Source organism: Rana temporaria, chromosome 7 (genome assembly GCF_905171775.1).
Source record: "Rana temporaria chromosome 7, aRanTem1.1, whole genome shotgun sequence".
NCBI classification, from domain to species: domain Eukaryota; kingdom Metazoa; phylum Chordata; class Amphibia; order Anura; family Ranidae; genus Rana; species Rana temporaria.
This window is the reverse complement of record NC_053495.1, coordinates 77,901,517-77,923,319: the sequence shown is the minus strand read 5'-3', so window position 1 is coordinate 77,923,319 and position 21,803 is coordinate 77,901,517. Positions and strand designations below refer to the sequence as shown.

The window sequence follows — 21,803 nt, the reverse complement described above, 5'->3', positions numbered from 1 at the left end:
TATTTGAGTCTCAATCTCTGTGTTATGACCCCTATTCTGTTGTCTGTGCCGTGCACTGCCTTCTCAGGCACATGGTGGAATGATACCTTGTTCTATTTTGCTGTTAACTCTGTTTCTGGAGAGAAAACTGTAAGAAAATTGCTATGTACATGTACCTTTGACTCTGTACGTCATAATACTTATCAATAAAAAAATTTATTGAGTAAAAAAAAAAAGGGGGGGGAGACCCGAAGCTGAGCTGGAAGAGGATGGTGCGTCAAGGTTCCGAGCGGAAGCTGTAGAAGATTGGGTGTCCTGTGTTAGCCAGTCAACTATGTCCTCAGAACTTTTTGAGTTCAGGGTACGTGGCCTCTGAACACTGGGCATTATTCTAGGGCCAAAGGGAATCACAGCACCACAACCACGACGGCCCCTGCGTGGTGGCCTGCCTCTGCCTGTCATTTTTTTTAGATTAGTTTAGCTGTACTAGGCGTACAAGCTACTGTGACACCAGATATGAGTGGCACTGGTGACACTGGCAGAGGTTGGCAGACTCTGTAGGCCTGACACACACGCTTGCAGACAACTACTATTCTATTACAGTCAAAATTTTTTTTTTTTAGAAGATGTAATCTACTATGACACCAGATATGAGTGACACTGGCAGAGGTTGGCAGAGTGGACGCTGTAGGCCTGACACACACGCTTGCAGACAACTACTATTCTATTACAGTCAAAATTGTTGTTGTTTTATTAAATGCAATCTACTATGACACCAGATTTGAGTGGCACTGGTGACACTGGCAGAGGTTGGCAGAGTAGATGCTGTAGGCCTGACACACACGCTTGCAGACAACTGCTATTCTATTACAGTCCAAAAAAAAAATTTTTTTTAAATGTAATCTACTATGACACCAGATATGAGTGGCACGGGTGACATTGGCAGAGGTTGGCAGAGTAGACGCTGTAGGCCTGACACACACGCTTGCAGACAACTAACTGCTATTCTATTACAGTCAAAGTTGTTGTTGTTTTTTTAAATGTAATTTACTATGACACCAGATATGAGTGGTGGCACTGGGCAAGTGGGCACAGTATATGCTGTGAGCCTGACACACACAGTGGCAGTCAACTGCAATTAGATTACAGAGGAAAGAAAAAAAAACAGACTGATGTACTAGCCCTAAAAAGGGCTTTTTGGGGTGCTGTCAGGACGCTGTCCTGACAGCAGAGATCAGATGAGTCTTTCAGGACTGGAGTGGACACTGAATACACTGGCCTAGCTATCGATTTCCCTATTAAATCAGCAGCAGCTACACTGTCCCTCCTCTCACTAAGACTGCAGCTTCCGAATGAATCTAAAATGGATGCTGTCCAGGAGGTGGGAGGGTCTGGGAGGGAGGGTATGCTGCTGATTGGCTGGAATGTGTCTGCTGACTGTGAGGTACAGGGTCAAAGTTTACTCAATGATGACGAATATGGGACGGACAGAACATCGCATATGTTCGCTCGCCGCGGTGAACGCGAAGAAGCTATGTACACCGGGAACTATTCGCCGGCGAATAGTTCTGAACATCTCTACTGGGGTGTTCTTCCAGCCCCAGTGCTGCATGTGGCAGCAGTGGAGTCAAGGTTCGGGTGCTCTTTCCCAGCAGCCAATCACGAGGGTTTGTCCTCGCTGTGCATGCTGGGGAAGGGTATTTATGGGACAGATGCCATTGGTTCTGGGTTCTTCTTCATCCAGTGTGGCACCCACCTTTAGGGTAGCCACATCACGGTGCCCCAGCGTTATGGCCTACCTGGCCAGGACGTGCGTGCTATGCAGCGTTCTTGGTTCCGGGGCCATGCTGACCCGGAGCATCCTAGCCGTGACGGGGACCAAGTGAGTGACTGGGTTCCCACCTTTAAAGATCCCAAGCTGTACTGCTGTTTGGTGGGGAGTCAGTCTGAGGAGCACCATTGAGAGGCTGGCAGTCCAAAAGGGCCTGGACAAACCACCGGGGATCGAGGTACCCGCACACCGACGGATTGATCACCTGTCGGTCGGTACCAGGGTGACAAGCTGAAGGAGATCCAGATGTAACTCAATTAAGGAGTCATATCTCCAGAACTCAACCCAGAGGGGACCTGTGGCAGAGGTATCTTCTGAGGCTCACTGAGAGGGGTCTGTGGCAGAGACTTTCTCCCAAGTTCAAGTTCACCTAGGAGGGTCTGTGGCAGAGACTGATTCCTATAATTGTCTGAGTGATACTCTGGCTGCCAGGTCAGTGAGAGAGGCCTGTACGGGTATGCTAAGCCAACTCCGACTAGAGTGGTTCTAAGAAGTGTTACGTTTGGGAGCAGGACTGTTTCCTATCATTACGCCTGAATCTGCTATTCTCCTATATTCCTCAGCTTTACTTTCCTCACCACAAGTTTACTGATTTGTCCCAGCTGGGTAATAAAGAGCACAGCAAAGAGCACCTGTCTGGACATTCCTTTACTTCTACTAGATGTACTACACATCATTTACCCCTAGGAATTTCGGAGGAGCCAAGAGGTAACACGCCGCCCAAAAATCCAGCAGCTCCTCCGAGGGTATCTCTACACAGTTCTTTAGGGCCGTAGTGAAACTAAGGCCTCCCAGAGCACCTGCACTTTCCAAGTGGAACCTGCCACTAGTTCTGAATTTCCTGGCCAAACCTGGAGTGTCTGTTATATTCTAAAGTTTAAAAATTCCATCCGGGTAGAATTTTTAAATATATAAATATTCCTGATTAATATGAATGAATGCTAGACTTTTTGAACTAATGATTCCTTGATGTGACCTTTGAACTCTAGTTTTGAAACTCCAGAAACTGAATAATATTAAATATTATATATATGTTCATTTGAAGTGTTTTATGTAAAGAAGAGAATTGTGCATTGAAATATGTCTGCATACCACATCCTGTATGTGGACTGTGTGTAATTTAAGACAGCCCATGTTCAAGAGCCAGGCCACATCCTGTATATAGACTGTGCTTTGAAATGTTTAGACTGCATACCAAGAACCATTTCCTATAGAGATTGTCTAGATGTAAAACAGATGTTGTATTCAGGTTTCATTATAACCACTCCCTTTGGGAGGGTTTATTTTTCGGGGCAGATTCAAACAAAGAATGCTGTCTGATATAAAAACATAAGGTCTGCTCCTGCTGCTCTTCTCTTTTTACCATCATCAAGGAAGGACACACAGACATTTTTCTCAAGCATACAGAGAAGCCATGTTAAAGGACATGTGCTCTAAGGACTGTTCTTTTATTTGAAGCTATTGATACATTGTAACTGTACTTGTACTTATGTTAAGTGTGTACATTAAACACACGAGTATTTTTATTCACGAATCTGTCTCACGATTGATGTAATAGCAGAAAGTGTGCTATTTAAATATAAGCCAAGCTAAGAACTTTATTTCATTGGCTAGCCAGCCATTCGATGAACGATTTTCAAATTTTATACCACTTTCTCAAAGTGCTATCGGAGGGCAGAGAAGTAGAGTATTGAGTAATTTTTGAAACGTTTGACAAGAACCTAGAAGTCAACAATCAGCCAGTCGCTCATTTTTTCACAGTTTTTTTTACAACTGTCCCTTATATCGAAAGGGGGAACATGTTAGTACTGAGAGAGACTACGGAAAGAGTTTGACAAGAGCCTAGAAGTATCGATTTATCGTGAATGACCTGGAGATTCGTAGAACACGGAAGACTTCTTATTCGGTGAGTAAAATCATGGAATGTTTTAAATGTTCAGCTAATGAATGTCAAGGTTTATCAAAACAGATTTGTTATTCTGTTTTATGGAAGTCGTTATATTTGCAATGTTTAGAATCTAATCTGGCTATTGATGCAGAGAGATTCTCGTTAGCTAAAACTAAAAGGAAATTAAGTAATGTAATGAAACTAGTTACAGTTTTTAATTCAATGATTTCCGAGGGAAATGCAGAAAATATGCAAACACATGAGAATGCATCTATTGCAGCTAGTTGTTTAAATTGTGAAACTGTATGTAATTATGTTGAGTGGAGTGAAAAAACGCAGTCAGATATGGAATTAACAGAATTTGCTCAGTCCTCATATAAAATGGAGGAGATACCACATGCAGGGAAACAGGATGATGTTATTAAAACAACGGGAAAAACACTGCGCTAAACAAAAAATTTAAAATGCTGCTAGTACCAAAAATATAGATACAAATATTTAAGCAAAATAAAGAAAAGAAGAGGTACAGCGCAAATTCTAGTGTATAGAAATTCTGATGTGATACCAAAAAATTCCTGGCGTGACACAAATAAGTGAAGGTGACACAAAATCGTAAGGTCAATTGCTATGCATCACTGAAACTAAACAATTGACTATAAATAAAAATGCACGTGAAAAACAAAAATAACTTGTAAATGAAAACAATATATAAATGTGTATAAAGTCTGTGAATGAATGAGATTGTGCAAGCAAAAAAAGACTACAGGTGAGGTATTAGTCCATATGCTCCCAGATATCTTAAAGAAAACTTCTTTAAAAGAGTGAACTTCACAGCGAATGTCTTCAGAGAAAAGGATAGTACAGGGCTGACACAACCTTCCACCAAGGCACACCTGAGTGACAAAACAATGCCCTTACCAGATGTGGAGACCACAACGGTGGTCAGACTGGACCCGGGTATATTTAGAGTCACCCAAATGACTGTATGTAGCACACTGGATCTGCTTCAAGCTATTTCCCATCGGTCAGAACAGATGAATGGCTCAGATGCAAAAAGAAAAGAAAAGGGCCCATAGTGCAACTTTGCAAAACAATTTAATGATCAAAGTAAAATATTGCACTTACAGATAGGTGGAGAATCATAAGCCCAATAAGGTGCACAAAGTGCGGTTTCAAAAGCTGGATCTCGGCGTCCTCTATGGCTTCCCCTTCCTGGGTCAGTTCAGGTTAGCGTGAAAAACGTCAGAATGCAGGCCATGCCTAGGCACTATGGGCCCTTTTCTTTTCTTTTTGCATCTGAGCCATTCATCCGTTCTGGCAATACCCTGGTTTATTTTGGGACTTATTATTCACCGAACTTTATCTTCACTTTCTTGGCAAGCAATGTGTCTTTTTGGGAGTTAACCCTTCACGGATTTGCTTTTGGAATTAACTCTTCACGGACTATGTTGTGTTCTTTTTGGACTCTGCATTAGTTTTCCTTTTAATACATTTATCACATATCATTTGTTTACATTTCAAGGTATAACATTTATTTCACACATGGTTTTAACCACATAAGCGCTGCACTCTTTCAATTTTTTGAGATCTATCCTAAGTTTTTTTTTTGTAGTGAACTTAAGTGCCAGCTGCTTTCTTATACACTTTCTCATCATTTTTTTTTTATTATCTTCTTAAATTAGCGCAGCGTTTGCCTTAGGGCTTCTTTTTTTCTAAGGTCAGGGTAAAGTGGTTCAGGGCGGGGGGTGCCAACAATCCTTGCACCAGCCCTGGTGGTCAGGGTAGTGGTCCGTGTGGTGGTGTGTGGGTTAGTGGTCAGTGTGTGGGTTAGTGGTCAGTGTGTGGGTTAGTGGTCAGTGTGTGGGTTAGTGGTCAGTGTATAGTGTAGTGGTCAGTGTATAGTGTAGTGGTCAGTGTATAGTGTAGTGGTCAGTGTGTAGTGTGGTGGTGTGTGGGTTAGTGGTCAGTGTATAGTGTAGTGGTCAGTGTGTGGGTTAGTGGTCAGTGTATAGTGTAGTGGTCAGTGTGTGGGTTAGTGGTCAGTGTATAGTGTAGTGGTCAGTGTGTGGGTTAGTGGTCAGTGTATAGTGTAGTGGTCAGTGTATAGTGTAGTGGTCAGTGTGTGGGTTAGTGGTCAGTGTGTGGGTTAGTGGTCCGTGTATAGTGTAGTGGTCAGTGTGTGGGTTAGTGGTCCGTGTATAGTGTAGTGGTCAGTGTCTGGGTTAGTGGTCCGTGTATAGTGTAGTGGTCAGTGTGTGGGTTAGTGGTCAGTGTATAGTGTAGTGGTCAGTGTGCAGTGTGGTGGTGTGTGGGTTAGTGGTCAGTGTATAGTGTAGTGGTCAGTGTGCAGTGTGGTGGTGTGTGGGTTAGTGGTCAGTGTATAGTGTAGTGGTCAGTGTTTACTGCATACTTACTAGTGTAGTGGCCAATGTAGGAATCGGGTAGGTCAGTGCAGTGGACTCAGGGAGTGCAAAAAGTCCGCAGGTTAGGGGGGGCGAAAATTTCTTGCCTTGCCCCGGGCGCTGACAACCCTAGCTACACCACTGATGTCAAGGCATAGGAGGTATAATTTTCAAGTAAGACAAGAAGAACAATATTATTTAAAGTACAATAAGCCATTTGTTACTTCTTTTTTTTTTCTTTTTTTTCTTTTTTTTTTTCCCTTACTTCAGACTCCACCTTGTAGAGTTTAACTTAGAACGCTCAAGTTCTTTTGCCGGCCCTTTAGCGTCTCTAATTCGGTTTCGCATCATTAGTAAGGGTGAGATTTTTTCTTGCTCTTTTTTTTTCCTTCATTATATATGTTTTTTTTTTGTTTGTTTTTTTTTCTGCTTTTTTTATAGTATAATTTGTTATAATATAATTTTTATATATTTGTTTTTAAAAAGAGTACAGAATAATACTATCCTCTTTCTTCCCATTTTTGTTCCCATTCCCGACCCACCCTCCCCAGGTTTTCCCTCTCACCACGCACAGCCCCTTTATCTATTTCCTTCGGAATCTCAGATGTCGACCCTTAGATTTTCGACATAGCTCCATGACCTCTTAAAAGCTCTCCAATCGTCCCATTTCTTATTTTGACCCATATTATTCCCTTCTATGTCTTCCCTTAGATCTTCCATCGAGTATGTTTCTTCAACCGCATCAATCCATTCCCAGATCATAGGGCATTCTGTCTCTTGCCATTTTCTGGGGATTAGCCTCTTTGCCGCATTCAATAGGTGCGGCACCAGGGATTCTTTGTATTTTTTAATCCCTTCTTCCCCTCCGTGAAAGAGAATGGTCCATGGATCCTTCTTTATTTTGTTTTTTGTGATTGTTTCTATGAGTTCCAAAATCTTCTCCCAATCTTCTCCCAATATTTCTTTATTTTGGGACATTCCCACCATAGGTGAGCCATAGTTCCTGGAGTCCCACAGCCCCTCCAACAATGTCCTGATTGGCCCTCTTTGAATTTACTTAGTTAGCCCATCATTCTCCATCAAGATCCTGTACACCTTTGAGATGGTACCTTTTGAGGCCGCCGTTGCGCATAATTTTTCCATCTCGGTTAGCTGTTCACCTGACCTCAATGGGGTTGGTAGTTTTTTAATAAACTGACTGAGCTGTTGATACCTCCATTCGTTGATTTCCATCAAACTTTTTTTTTGTTTTAACTCTAATAGTGTTATCAGGTGCCCATCTTTAATAATATCCCTTAATTGTGCCGTGTCTTTCTTTATCCAATTACCCCCCACTTGTGTTTTCCCAGGTGCAAAATAATCGTTGTTTTTCAACGCTATAAGGGGTGAGTTGAAATCCTTCTCCATTTTTTTATAAACCGTGTCCCATATTTTGAGTGCATTTTTTGTAATCGTATGTGTTTTCGTGCTAAGTTCTCTAAATTGGGGGGGATTCCATATTATAGTTTCAAGCTTCACCTTTGATAGTGCATTCTCCAAACTAACCCACCTTTTTTCTTTGTTAGCCCTGGCCCACTCCACCACTCTCGACATTACGACCGCCTCATAATATTTTTTAATATCTGGTACCGCGAGTCCCCCCTTAGACTTTGGTTGTTTCAGAGTCTGTAAGGAAATTCAGTGTTTCTTATAGCTCCATATAAAATTCATGACCAATCTTTTGAGCATGTTGAGCATAGACCTGGGCAAGGCTATAGGGATCATTTGAAATTTATATACGATTTTGGGAAGTAGGACCATTTTATAGAAATGTATTCTTCCTATCCATGATATGGGTCTATTTTTTACCCTTTTTATTTCAGCCTTTATTTCATCCAAGAGAGGTATGTAGTTAGTTTCATATATTTATTTTATTGTATTTGCTAGTCGAATTCCTAAATATTTTAGTTCCCTCACCCAAGGGAATTGGAAGACTGTTCTTAATAATCTTTCTTCTGTCCTATTTATATTTACATTTAATATTTCTGTTTTTGTGATATTTAATTTGAAGTTTGAAATTTCCCCATATTGCTTGCACAGCTTCAGCAGCATGGGGATTGATGTTATAGGGTTTACCAGGTAGAAGTGAACGTCATCTGCAAATGCTGATAACTTATGCTCCCCCTCCTCTGTTTTTACTCCTTCAATGTCCTGATTTTTACGGATCTTGGCCAGGAGTGGTTCGAGAGACAGTACAAACAAAAGAGGGGACAAGGGGCATCCCGTTCTTCATTGTAAAGGACTCTGAGAGGCTGCCGTTTACTTTTATCTTGGCCATTGGGGATCGATAGAGGGTCCTGATCCAGTCTAGCATCCTCTGTCCAAAACCCATTTTTTCCAGGGTTTGTATCATGAATCCCCAGTCTATCCCGTTGAACGCTTTTTCCGCGTCTATCGACAGGAGTAGACCTGGGGACCCATTTTCTTTCATTTTTTTGAGAATCAGGAGAGCTCTAACACCGTTGTCTCTTCCCTCTCTTCCCTGGACAAATCCTGTCTGGTCTGGGTGAATCAGTTTTCCCATCTCCTGTTTGACTCTTTCTGCCAGTACTTTCGCGAACAACTTCGTATCGGCGTTCAGAAGAGAGATCGGTCTGTAACCGGAGCATCTTTTAATATCTTTGCCTTCTTTTGGTATGACTGTAATAATTGCCTCTAGGGCCTCTCTGCTCAGACCAAAGTCTCTTCCTAGGCCATTTAAATATCTGCAGAGCACTGGGAGGAGGATCTCCTTGCATTTTTTATAATATATAGCCGTGAAGCCGTCTGGCCCTGGACTTTTGCCTGACGCACACCCTATCAAAGCTGTTTGAATTTCTTTTTCTGTAATTGGTCGATCCATCGTCAGCATGTCGTTTTGGTTCATTTTTGTCAGTTCGGCTTCATTTAAGAATTCTAAGGTCTTATTTTTTTTCTCCTCCTCTGATCGAGTTGTTTGTTCCACTGCGTATAGCTTTTCATAATATATTTTAAAGGTTTCAGCGATATCTTTTGTTGTATGTGCCTCCTGCCCCTTCTCATTTTTGATCTTCTCTATATAATTCCTTCTTTTCTTCTTCTGGATCATCCTGGCAAGATGTTTGTTTGTTTTATTTCCCCATTTGTATCTTTCCTTCGCGATAAGGTTGAATTCTCTTCTCGTTTCCTGGTCCATGAGCTCTTTAAGTTAATTTCGTTTATTCACCAAATCCTGGTATAGTTCCCGTTTCATTCCCGTTGTTTTATGTTTTTGTTCTAATTTGAATATCTCCATGATTAATTCATCCTTTTTACGGCTTTTTTCTTTTTTTTTCCTGGCTCCTTCCGATATTAGGGTCCCTCTGATTACAGCTTTGTGTCCGTCCCATAATATTGCTGTCGAGATTCCCTCTATATCGTTTATCCTGAAATATTCTTCTAAGTCTTTTTTCACCCTTATTAAGCTGGTTTCCTCAGTCAGCAACCCCTTGTTGAGTCTCCAGATCTGACTTGGCTTCTGATTTCCCGCTGTTTTCAAGGATAAACTGATTGGGGCATGATCAGATACTGTGATTGCTTCAATTCTTGTTTCAACCACCATCTCCAGGATACTGTGGTCTACTAGGAGATAGTCAATCCATGAATAACTTCCATGGACCGGTGAATAGAATGTGTAGTCTCTACATCCAGGATTTAAGATTCTCCAGACATCGATCAGTTGACTTCTATGAAGACTATTTTTTATCTTTCTTATCTGTGTATTCTTAATTCCCTGTATCTGTGATGTCTTATCAATTTTTCCAATCACTTACCAATCGCCACTCCTCTGGCTCTTTTGGAGATGGTATCTCCATAGTACCAAGTTGGGTGATCCTGGGAATATAACCTAATATTGAATTCGATTGTGAGATGGGTCTCTTGTAGAAATGCTATATCGGTTCTTAATCTTTTCAATTCTTTTAGTATTTTGTGTCTCTTTACCGGGCTGTTGAGGCCTTTTACGTTATACGATACACATTTCACTACTGGCATCTTTTATTCTTCCTTGTCTTCATCTTCAGGTCTGACATCTTATTTTCCTTGGATTTTTTCCTATTGGCTGTTCTGGTGAGAAAGAACTTCTTCCCCCCTACCCTCTCTTTTTCCCTCCCCCCCGTATCCTCCCTCCCCCTCCTCCCCTCCATCCCCCTCCTCCTCCCTCCCCCCATTGGCCAATCATTGACCTCTGAGCCATCTCCCATCTCCTGGCTCAGATCTCTCTAGGTAGGGTTTGGGGTTGCCTCTCCCCCCCCTCTTGTCATAGGGGGGGGGAGGGGGCAGTGAGTCGGCCCTTCCCCTCCACGACCGTCAGAGCGTCGTGAGAAACAGGAGTGCCAAAGAATAGGGGAGAGGGCTCAAAGAAAGGAGAGAGAGAAGGAAAGAGAAACTACAGTTCTCCCCCCTCCCCCCCTCCGCCTCCACTCCCTCCCCTACACCCAACCAGGCAGGTCGGGAGCCTGAATGTCCAGTTTCTTGCAGAATTCATTTAAGTCATCGGGGAATCTCAATGTCGCCGATCTCCCTTCCTTTATCCCAATTAGACATGCCGGGAAGCCCCAATTATATTTAATATTTTGATCTATCATCTTTTTCAGGAGTGGTTTTAACAGCTGTCTCCTCGCCAAGGTCTCGGGGGACAAGTCCGTAAATATCTGGAGTTCAATTCCTTCAAACACTATTGGGGGTTGTCCCCTTAGCTTCTTCCAAAATACTTCTTTGTCCTCATATAACCGGAACCTTACTATAACATCTCTTGTTCGCTCGGTAGTCCCTCTTTTCAAATATTCAACTCGATGGACCCTTTCGATCCTGATAGGATCGTCTAGTGATCTTTCTAACAGGGGATTAAATATTTTCTGCATTATTTTCCTGAGGTCTTCTCCCTTCTCCTCTGGTATTGACCTTATCCTCAAATTTTGTCTCCGATTTCTATGTTCCTGGTCCTCTAATTTGTAGAGGATATGCCTCTGTTGTATTTGTATCTCCTCAATTTGGTCTTTTAAAATATTTGAATCTTGTTCTTGCTTCTCTATTCGTTCTTCTACTGATTCTATTCTAGAGAGCATATGACCCAGATCTGTCCGTAGGCTCTGTATTTCACCCTTAATCGCATTTTCCAGTCTTAACAGCATCTCTTCCATTTCTCCCCTTGAGGGGGGCTGTGTATCTATGCGTTGTTCATCCACCCTGCTGCTTTCTAGTCCCCTTTCTATAGTCCCTTCTTCTCTTAATTCCATAGATACTTCACTGGGCTTTCCCCCTAGAGATTTCTTATTCTCCATCTTTTTTTCCTTATTTACTTGTTGTTGCTTTGTTGCTCCCTGGGTTCCTTGGGCTCGTGGGCTTTCACCTCTGGTCACAAATGGTCTAATGGAGCTTGTTGCTGTTGTATTACTTGGAGTTGTCGGGGGTCCCCCCTTTGTAGATCTGCTCGTCATTCTGCTCATATTGTTCTCTCTTCTTCTGATTCTCTTCCCCAGCTTGACCGTCCGTTACCTCCTTACCTAACACCTCTACCTCTCTCTCCCACCTCCCAACTTAGCCTCCCCTGCTATTTAGTATTGAGCCCGGAAAAACGAAAAAAGAGAGAGAAAGAGGGACAAGAGGGGGGGGGGGGGAAGCAAGAGATCCCGGCCGGCCAGAGGGTGAATAGGTACCTTCTCCCCTCTCCGCTTCAACTTCAGAAAGTGAGTAATGCAAGATTGGGTGGAACGGGAGATTTCGGGGGTTTTCTATCTGCTCCTGATTTAACTAGGCTTATTCTCCTCCGGTCTCTTTTTTGCTTTATGAAGGTTAGCCGTTCCTGTTTTCTGCTTTCTCAGCTAGTTGATTGCTATGCGTAGAATATGAGAGTACAAAGAGAAAATAAAGAAGAGTTCAAAGGTAGGACTTTAAGATAGGGGGGGTGTTAGCTTCAGATTTTTCCTTGCTTTTAATTTTTAGATTTTTCTAGACCTGGAAGAGGAGGGGGTCTAGCTAGCAAGACAGACCTACAGACCTACAGACGTACAGACGTATAGATTTTGCAAAAAAAAAAAAAAAGGAACAAACAACATATGATTTCCTCGTAGTCTGGGAGAGATACCACACATTGGATGTAGAGTCAATCGTTCACATTAAGTGTTACCGGTTGGGTTTTAGGTCTAGTATGTCCAATCGGCCAATTGCAAGTGGTAATAGCGAGCTTCCAGGCTCCTGAGCTTCACCACCGATCCTCGGCCGATCGTCCCAGAGATTGCCCCAACCCCAACTGTTAATCCTTGATTTCCTTGTGCAAATTTTATGTGTCCTCCAGGCCTTACAGGTTTGAATATCTATACCTTAGTCTTCCTGGCACTTATTTAAAGCGAGTCAAATACTAAATATTCAAACTGAAATCACCAGTCCTTTTTTTAACTGTTATGCAGTAGTGTTCTTCTGAACTGGATCAGCTGGGGAGATAGAAGAGGAGGATAAAATCCCTCTAGGCTTAACACACTCCCTAGAGTCCACTTAATCACTTCGGTGTGGGGTTTTCAATCATTTCTGTACATTTCTGTTATCAGTCCCCTGATCGGTTTTAATGTGCTCGGTTGGTTGACTAGGGTCCTTTCTGTTCACCCCTAATCTAGAACTATATATAAAATATGTACAATGCGAACTGCAGTCCTGGTTGGCCTTATTTTTCTCAAGCCCTACGTGATTAGAGCTCTCCCCATGTCTTTAGCTGTTTAATTGTTCATCCTCCCCCTAAAGGGTGGGATAGGGGCATAGATACAGGTTGTAACTACCAGGCTATACTGCAGTAATTCCAGAGATCATTTATCTGGTGTCTGCTAGGATTTTTCTATCCCTTTTTACTCTTCCTCGAGGTCTTCAAACGCAGACTAATATATTATCAAAAAAAAAAAAAAAAGAAAACCCCTTTTTTTTTTAGGGTCCTTATTTTCCAGCAAGTAAAAAAGACAAAAAGAGTACAGTGCATTTACATTTTTTCCTTGGGTTCTGAATTCTTACTTTCATACCTTGCGTGTCCATGCATGTCTGTTGGTTGCTACTGCTGCTGTCCTCCCTTAGCAGAAGGGACAGCTCTTTCTTACCTCTCTCAGGCTCTATCAGCCTTTGCTTCCCGGACCATGTACCTCTGCATCGACCAGATAGAGACAGGTAGAGAAAGGGGGAAGTGTCCGTCCGGATTCGGCGTGTTCCGTTGGGGTTTGGCGTGGTCCGTTGGTTCGGCTTGCTCTCCTCCACACTGCCTGGGCGCTTACTATTCACGTCGAAACATCCCGCCTCTCACTGACTGCGCCGGCTATGGAAGGAATCCGGCATGGCTCGTGGTATGAGGGTCTCTCCGCATCTCTCTCCCCTCACGCCCGAGCTGTCGGAGATCGAATTTCGCCGTCCCTGCCCAGCAATCCCCCGTACCTCCCTCCTAGAGGCGCGTCACGTCCTCACGTGCACGCCATCTGCACTGAGTCGTCAGACTGCCATTTGTTACTTCTAATGTCACACTGGGAGGAAACAATAGGCATGTTCCTTAGTGAGCGGCATGGAATTTATGATTTTTGGTTATGACTTTTTGGCTATGATTTTTGGTATTGCATAAGGTTTATTGAATAAGGTTTTGACGTAAGTTCGACAGATTTCATGTTGGGAATCAGAAAGCTGAATATTTAATTTTTCTGGCAGAATTGCAGACAATTCTGAAAGAAGAGATTTTAACCACTTAAGCCCCGGACCAATATGCTGGCTAAAGACCCAAGGTGTTTTTACAGTTCGGCACTGCGTCGCTTTAACAGACAATTGCGCGGTCGTGCGACGTGGCTCCCAAACAAAATTGGCGTCCTTTTTCCCCCACAAATAGAGCTTTCTTTTGGTGGTATTTGATCACCTCTGCGGTTTTTAGTTTTTGCGCTATAAACAAAAATAGAGCGACAATTTTGAAAAAAATTCAATATTTTGTACTTTTTGCTATAATAAATATCCCCCAAAAACATATATAATTTATTTTTTTCCTCAGTTTAGGCCGATACGTATTCTTCTACCTATTTTTGGTAAAAAAATCGCAATAATCGCTTATCGGTTGGTTTGCGCAAAATTTATAGCGTTTACAAAATAGGGGATAGTTTTATTGCATTTTTTTTTTTTTTTTTTTTTACTACTAATGGCGGCGATCAGCGATTTTTTTCGTGACTACGACATTATGGGGGACACTTCGGACAATTTTGACACATTTTTGGGACCATTGTCATTTTCATAGCAAAAAATGCATTTAAATTGCATTCTTTATTGTGAAAATGACAGTTGCAGTTTGGGAGTTAACCACAGGTGGTGCTGTAGGAGTTAGTGTTCACTGTGTGAGTGTTTACAACTGTAGGGGGGTGTGGCTGTAGGTGTGACGTCATCGATCGTGTCTCCCCTATAAAGGGAATGACGCGATCGATACGCCGCCACAGTGAAGCACGGGGAAGCCGTGTTTACACACGGCTCTCCCCGTTCTTCAGCTCCGGGGACCGATCGCCGCACTCGAGCGGCGATCGGGTCCGCGGGACCCGCGGCCCCGATCCCGGAGCTTCGGACCGGGTCGCGGGAGCGCGCCCGCGACCCAGGGCTGGGTACAAGTACAGGACGTATATATACGTGCTTGTGCCTAGCCGTGCCATTCTGCCGACGTATATGTGCAGGAGGCGGTCCTTAAGTGGTTAAGTGGAATATATGTAACGTTTAGCTCATGAAAAGTGAAGTAAAATGTTAAGGAATATTAATTGGTCTAGCAAAGAGACAGACTTCATGGTTTCTTTACCTGTATACTGTAGTGTAGTGGATGTGCATTGTGCAGTAAATGTAACAGATCATATTGAAGCTTTTTTAAGACATGAAGGGAATTGATTTTAATGATACAAATTAATAAGGAAGAAACTTATATATGTGTATGTATGTAGTGTTATTTGTTTCAAACATTGAGTACAAGATATATTATTCTTATCTCAGCTATTCACATTCCACTTAGTAATTTTGGAGTAAGTGACATACATCCTTGTGATTTAAATTTTGCGGGGTTTTGCTTCTCCTTTGTAAGAAAAGGTGGGGGTCAAGTTGAGGAGTTTTGTTTCCTTGGAAATGGGAGACATGCAGATTTGCTGACAGGCTGATAGAATCTCTCTCACGCACACACACAAGGAAGTTGATTCAGTTTAACACACATACACATATGCACAATATATATATTTATACTATCTTTATTAGTATTTTGAAGTTTCTATTTAAGAGACTTTAGCAAAGGAAGCAGTTTTTACATGGTGAAATGGTGATTCAACCTGAATTGGTATTACCGTAATTAATTGTTGCCAGGGAAGCAGACACACAGATACCTTAATTTGCTGAAGAACAGAGAAAGGAATTTTTTGTTCTTCTACAGGTTGATTCGACATATTCTATGGTTTATGAAAACGTTAATGTTGCGTCATGACTTTCAATGGGTTTTTGTGTCCTGTTATACCTCAACACCTTCAGGTGGAATTCACTAAATTCATTCATGAGAGTTTAGGTCACTTTGGTAAAAGAATAGTTGTTTGATTTTCTTATAGTAAAGTTCTATTGGGACAAAATGGAATACACAGCAGACAGTGTAATTTAATCTTGTTTGTTTTGAGTAGTGTCAGAAGTATAGCATCTTCTGCAACACTGTGAATTTTATGACAGGAAGGAAAATGTCATTTGGTTTTTCAATTAATTTTTTTTTTGTCTACGATGCACAGAGGGGCAATAGAGAAAACATAATGATTAATGGTGTAGTTCAAAGACCTCTCAATTCACTGGAATATGCACGTAGACAACAAAAATATGGATATACATTGATTAGTGAAAATGGTATATTATGAGATGATATTATTTTATGAGATAACATTTTTTATCTTGAGATAAATGATACTGCTTTTCTTTTTTCTAGGAATGATTTTTACAAAAATTGATCAAAGAAGGAATGATGACTACAAAAAAGATGAAAAATCTTAAAGAAAGAAAGTTGATCATCATCGTCATCGTCACAGGATTAATTTTTTCCTTATTGACATTTTTATCAGTGGTAAAATATATCACAAACTGTTCCAGCCATGAAGAGGTTAACGGGATTGACAATTTTCTCAACAACGACATTACAGTATTGAGAAACAAAAGAAATATGGACAATGATATTAATGTAGATAACAAATTGGATAGGTTTAGGTATACCAATGTCAATACAGCTGATGATTTGATTGGGTATATAGCTGTGGGACAGGGATATGAGCATTGTATGGAATTATATTTCATTCATAGTAATGAGGTGGAAATCAAAGTTAAAATAGAGTCAAAAACAAGTTTTGTTGAAATGCAAGGATTTTATAGGGTTAATAATTCAACCAAGATTTTTGAATGTAATATACTGGAAAGAGCTTTTTGGACATTATTTGTAAGAGGTAATGATTCAACAATTTGGTCTGGAGATGTCAATAATGATGTGATAAGCTCTGGGAAAATATTTTATCCAGTAGAACAGGATTATTACCTTTTTCAAAGTTTTGTACAAATATTAAATCCAAAACATTTAAAAATAATTGGAGATAAAAAGGGAGACATTGTAAGAAAATGGGATGTTAGAGTGATAAGGAAGTTTGCTCAATTACGTCAAAATTAGCATTTCTGTGGTAGATATTATTGTTCCAGAGATAAAAGTGTCACCACAGTCTTTAAAAGTAATTGAAGATGAAGATGGATTGAATTTGATGTGTAGTACTCAAATATATTTACCTCAAAATTCATTGTTAACTTGGAAAAGGAATGGTGATTTTTTGGGTAGTTTTTTCCACAGTTCAACTAATATAATTCACAGAGGAATTGTTGGTAATGTGAACTGGATCAATGATAAATTTATTTATCATCAATCAGGTGTATCTTTAAACGATACTGGTATATATGAGTGTTGCATATTAATAGAAGGTTATCCCTTGAAATGTGCTAATGCAAGTATAATTGTCATGTCTCCAAGGAAATCTCCATGTGTTGGTAAAAACAGTGTTCTTGCTAATCCCTTCCAGATTAACCATTTACAATCCAGAGCTCTATTGAGAGAGGGAACATTCGTCATTATATTGTGGAATTTTAATATTTCAGAATGGAAAATTTCTACAAGGTTTCCACAATGTCAAAGACATTTGGTTAATATGGAATTGGGTATTGAAAGATGGTTTGGAATTAATAGTAGGAATCATAACAGAAATAAACGTGGTATTGTCGAAGGAGCCCTAGGGGGCGTAGGTATAATTGGTAGCATTGCAAATAGTATGGATATTAACACGTTAAAGTCTGATCTTGAGTCAGCAGGTTTAGTGGGAAGTAAAGGTTTTAAGATCCAAAGAAATTTAAATCAGATATTAGAAGACATGGTTATTAAAACAGCCAATGTAATGGGTCCATCCATCCTACATCTTCAGAATATTACTCTTAATTTAATGACTAGTGAAGAACATTCACATATTGCCAGATTATGTTTAGAAATTCAAACAGAATATTCCACTAATTTTAAAATAATTGCACAAGCTTTTCAAGGTGGAATTACCCCTCTTGGTATATTGCAGAATTTACCCAGAGAATATGCATATGCAAGAAATACTGATTTATGGGTAAATAAATGGATAGGATGTAGTCAGGATGTATGTTACAGTTCTTCTATGATTCCTATAGCAGGGAGAGAACAAATTTTGGTTCCAATTACGGTTTTGGGATTACCAATTAGTGATACTCTATTATTTTATAAATTGCAGTATACAGATTTTGCGCTTAACAAGGATAATTTTGAATTAGAACAATTAGATCTGTCATCATGTTTACAATTTCAGTCTAAAGTTATTTGTTTACCTAATCAAGATAAAAGTATATTTCATTCTTGTTATCATAATCATACATTATGTTCAGCAAGAATAGAAAAAGTTGAAGCTTCTTCTGAATTAACTACTCTTGTAGATAAAAGGAAGGTTTGTTTTCAGATCATGACAGATACAGAAAGGGTTCAGACTTTCTTTTCCTCTTGCACAAACACAGAGAACCTAAATAGGGGCTTGTTTTGTGTAGAAGGAGATTTAAGGGCCATAAATGTAAACGGTATAAGAACTAATTTATCTCATCTATCATTGAGAAATGTTAGTGTTAGTCCGGCACTATATAATTTGTCTCAGATAGATGAGTTTCCTTGGAGGGAATGGGTTAACGTAATTCAAAAGGATCAAGGTTTATTAATGGCTTTAGCTAAAGAACTCAAGAATGCAGAGATATCGTTTAAGCATGAGCAAGGGAATTTGCAAGAGGTAGTCCATCAATGGTCTGCTTTAGCAGGTTCTAGCTGGTGGCGTCAATTCAAAAATAGTATATCTATTTGGGGAAAAACTTCAATTACTTCCGCAGCAGGAAATATTTTATCGCATCCTATAGTTATTATTTTTATTATTATTATGTTATGCATTATATATCAATTATTTTTAATGTTTAGAATGAAAAAACTGTATAAGCAAATCAGAAATGAAATCAAGAAAGGTGATGATATGTTGCAAAATAAGCTTAAAAGGAGACCAGGTTTTGGAGTTGCAAACTCGATGACAGGTGACAATACATTTGAAGTTATTGGATCAAAGTCAGAGTGTGTGTGACATGTATGGTGTATAAATGATTAGGAAATATGATCATTATTCATATTTCAGAGGGGAATGTTATATTCTAAAGTTTAAAAATTCTATCCGGGTAGAATTTTTAAATATATAAATATTCCTGATTAATATGAAAGAATGCTAGACTTTTTGAACTAATGATTCCTTGATGTGACCTTTGAACTCTAGTTTTGAAACTCCAGAAACTGACAGATTTGATGGATTTTGCAAATATTATATATATGTTCATTTGAAGTGTTTTATGTAAAGAAGAGAATTGTGCTTTGAAATATGTCTGCATACCATCCCCCACATCCTGTATGTGGACTGTGTGTAATTTAAGACAGCCCATGTTCAAGAGCCAGGCCACATCCTGTATATAGACTGTGCTTTGAAATGTTTAGACTGCATACCAAGAACCATTTCCTATAGAGATTGTCTAGATGTAAAACAGATGTTGTATTCAGGTTTCATTAAAACCACTCACCTTTGGGAGGGTTTATTTTTCGGCGCGAATTCAAACAAAGAATGCTGTCTGATATAAAAACATAAGGTTTGCTCCTGCTGCTCTTCTCTTTTTGCCATCATCAAGGAAGGACACACAGACATTTTTCTCAAGCATACAGAGAAGCCATGTTAAAGGACATGTGCTCTAAGGACTGTTCTTTTATTTGAAGCTATTGATACATTGTAACTGTACTTGTACTTATGTTAAGTGTGTACATTAAACACACAGTTATTTGTATTCACGAATCTGTCTCACGATTGATGTAATAGCAGAAAGTGTGCTATTTAAATATAAGCCAAGCTAAGAACTTTATTTCAGTGTCTCTGCAGGACTTGATGATGAAAGCATCTGTCCTGGTTGCAATAACCTCAGCCAGGAGGGTCTCAGAAATAGCTTCTCTGGGGGCTAAAGAGCCCCACACATCCTTCAGGGCAGGTAGGGTCACTCTAAGGCCAGTGCCAGACTTCATTCCTAAGGTAGCCACCAAGTTTCACAAGTCAGGAGATAGTGCTACCCACATATTTCCAGGAGAAAGGACATGAAATCAGCCCAATGGATGTGGGTAGAATATTGAAAGTGTACTTTGAAGCAACCTCTAGGGTCAGAATCTCGGACTCCCTGTTTGTAATTCCCAATGCTATACGCAAGGGATATAAGGCCTCCAGCAGGATCATCACCGCCTGGCTCGTAAAGACAATCGCCATGGCATACAAGGATAAGGGGTTGGCACCTCCAGAGAGAATAACGGCTCACTCCACGAGGAGCATTTCAAAATCATGGGCAGCCAAATGTGTTATATCTCCAGTAGTCATATGCAAGGCAGCAACCTGGTCGTCCATGCATAGGGTTGTCTCTCACTACCGCATGGACCTGGCAATGTTAACCACAGCCAAATTTGGCAAAACTATTATTTCTGTGGCCGGTGGCCATAATTAAACAAATTTAGCAGCATTCAACTCTTGTATCTAGTTATTTCCCAGTGGTGGCTAATATGGAGCTCTCAGGAAAACGGAAAATTGTATATCAAATACTTACCGCAATTTTCCTTCCCTGACAAGCTCCATGTCAGTGCAGACTCCCACCATATGGACAAAGTTCTAGTTATGTAACGCCATTCAGGGCGTGCGGGTCAAATTTATGAGTTAGGTCCTCATTGCATGAGTGGTGGCTGACATGGAAAAGAAAATTGTGGTATGTATTTGATATACAATTTTCAGTTTTTTAAGCATGTAAGAAAAAAAAAAGAAAAAACGCCTCTAGCAGCAAAAGTGTTAAAGACAATTTTTGAGGGTTTTAATCCCATCAGTTTTTTGCTATCTGTGTTCTTTTGGGGATATCTTATTACACTTCCTGTACCATAGCCAAAACAAGAAGTGAGAGGAAATCTCTCCAAAGTGAGGGAATGCTGGGGTGGCAACCCCATTGGAATATTTACACTCTATTACTGTTCTGGTTTCAACTCAAAATGTTGCATTTTCTTTTACTTTTGCTTTCAATGATAATGGTAAACAGGATAGATAGCAATAAAAATTGACGGGTGCCTTTAGTTATACTTTAAAATCAGCCTTATTTAGTAAAGCACTAAGAAAAAAATGAATAGGTAGATTCAGGTAGATGGGCGCATATTTGGGCCGGCGTAATGCAACGTACTTGCACTACACCGGCCTAATCTGGAGAGCAAAGTTGATGATTCACAAAGTATTTGCGCACCAATGTGCGGCCTAACTTCAACGGAGCATGAGCAGTGATGTTTTAGCCGGAGCGCTTTCTTGTGCGCAAGCGCGCATCTAGGTCGGCCACACTTCCTGTTGTAGGCTGGCCTATTGGCTTGCCTCGAGCGTATAAGTACGGCCAGACATGCATCCGACCGATGCAAAATTACATCCTGCTTTCCCCCCCCTGAGCTTGGTAATTTTGCCCCTGGCTTCTAAATTTGGATTTAGGATGTCTGCTCCCGTGGCTGCTCCAGTGGCTGCTCCAGTGGCTGCTCCTGTCACCCATAGGAAGAAAAATGTGACTGCCCAGGAGAGGGTTATTATCATCACAGGGATGGAGGAGTTTCATGAGTCCCTCCATGGCTCTGAAAGCAGGAATACGACGTGTGACAGGAAGCAGGAGATCCTTAACACTATTGCCACTAGGGTCAATGCCCTTGGCAATGTCCCCTGCCTTGCTAAGGATATTTTGAAGAAGATCAATGACATGCGGCTTCGGGTGCCGGAGAAGCTCGCAAAGATAAACAAGCACCGGACTGGCACTGGGGGTGGACCACCCTGTAATGTGGAGCTGACCCCGGAGGAGGAGAGGATCGCCTGGTGTCTGCACAGGGAGCAGGTGGAGGGGATTGAGGGGTTTGATTCCCGGCAAGAGGGCTTGAGGACAGGTAAGTGTGTTTTATATTTCCTATCTGGTGTGTAGCATTTGTGGGTTGGGGAAGGGAACATGTGACAAGTGTGTGGGTTCTCCAACATGTGACTGCTTTATGTCATCCACAGATGTG

At 40.8% G+C, this 21,803-nt stretch overlaps 1 protein-coding gene across 2 annotated transcripts; it reads left to right on the top strand.

Annotated features, from left to right (window-relative positions):
• The first annotated feature begins 3,167 nt into the window (after positions 1 to 3,167).
• On the top strand, positions 3,168 to 19,548 carry LOC120945439. 2 transcript variants are annotated; one of them, XM_040359595.1, is made up of 3 exons: positions 3,168 to 3,716; positions 7,450 to 7,485; positions 16,068 to 19,548. In XM_040359595.1, the coding sequence occupies exon 3, from the start codon at positions 16,882 to 16,884 to the stop codon at positions 18,796 to 18,798; it is 1,917 nt and encodes a 638-aa protein (XP_040215529.1). In that variant the 5' UTR covers positions 3,168 to 3,716; positions 7,450 to 7,485; positions 16,068 to 16,881; the 3' UTR covers positions 18,799 to 19,548. The 2 variants fall into 2 exon arrangements, with proteins under 2 accessions (XP_040215529.1, XP_040215528.1); XM_040359594.1 differs by lacking the exon at positions 7,450 to 7,485.
• Positions 19,549 to 21,803: the final 2,255 nt, after the last annotated feature.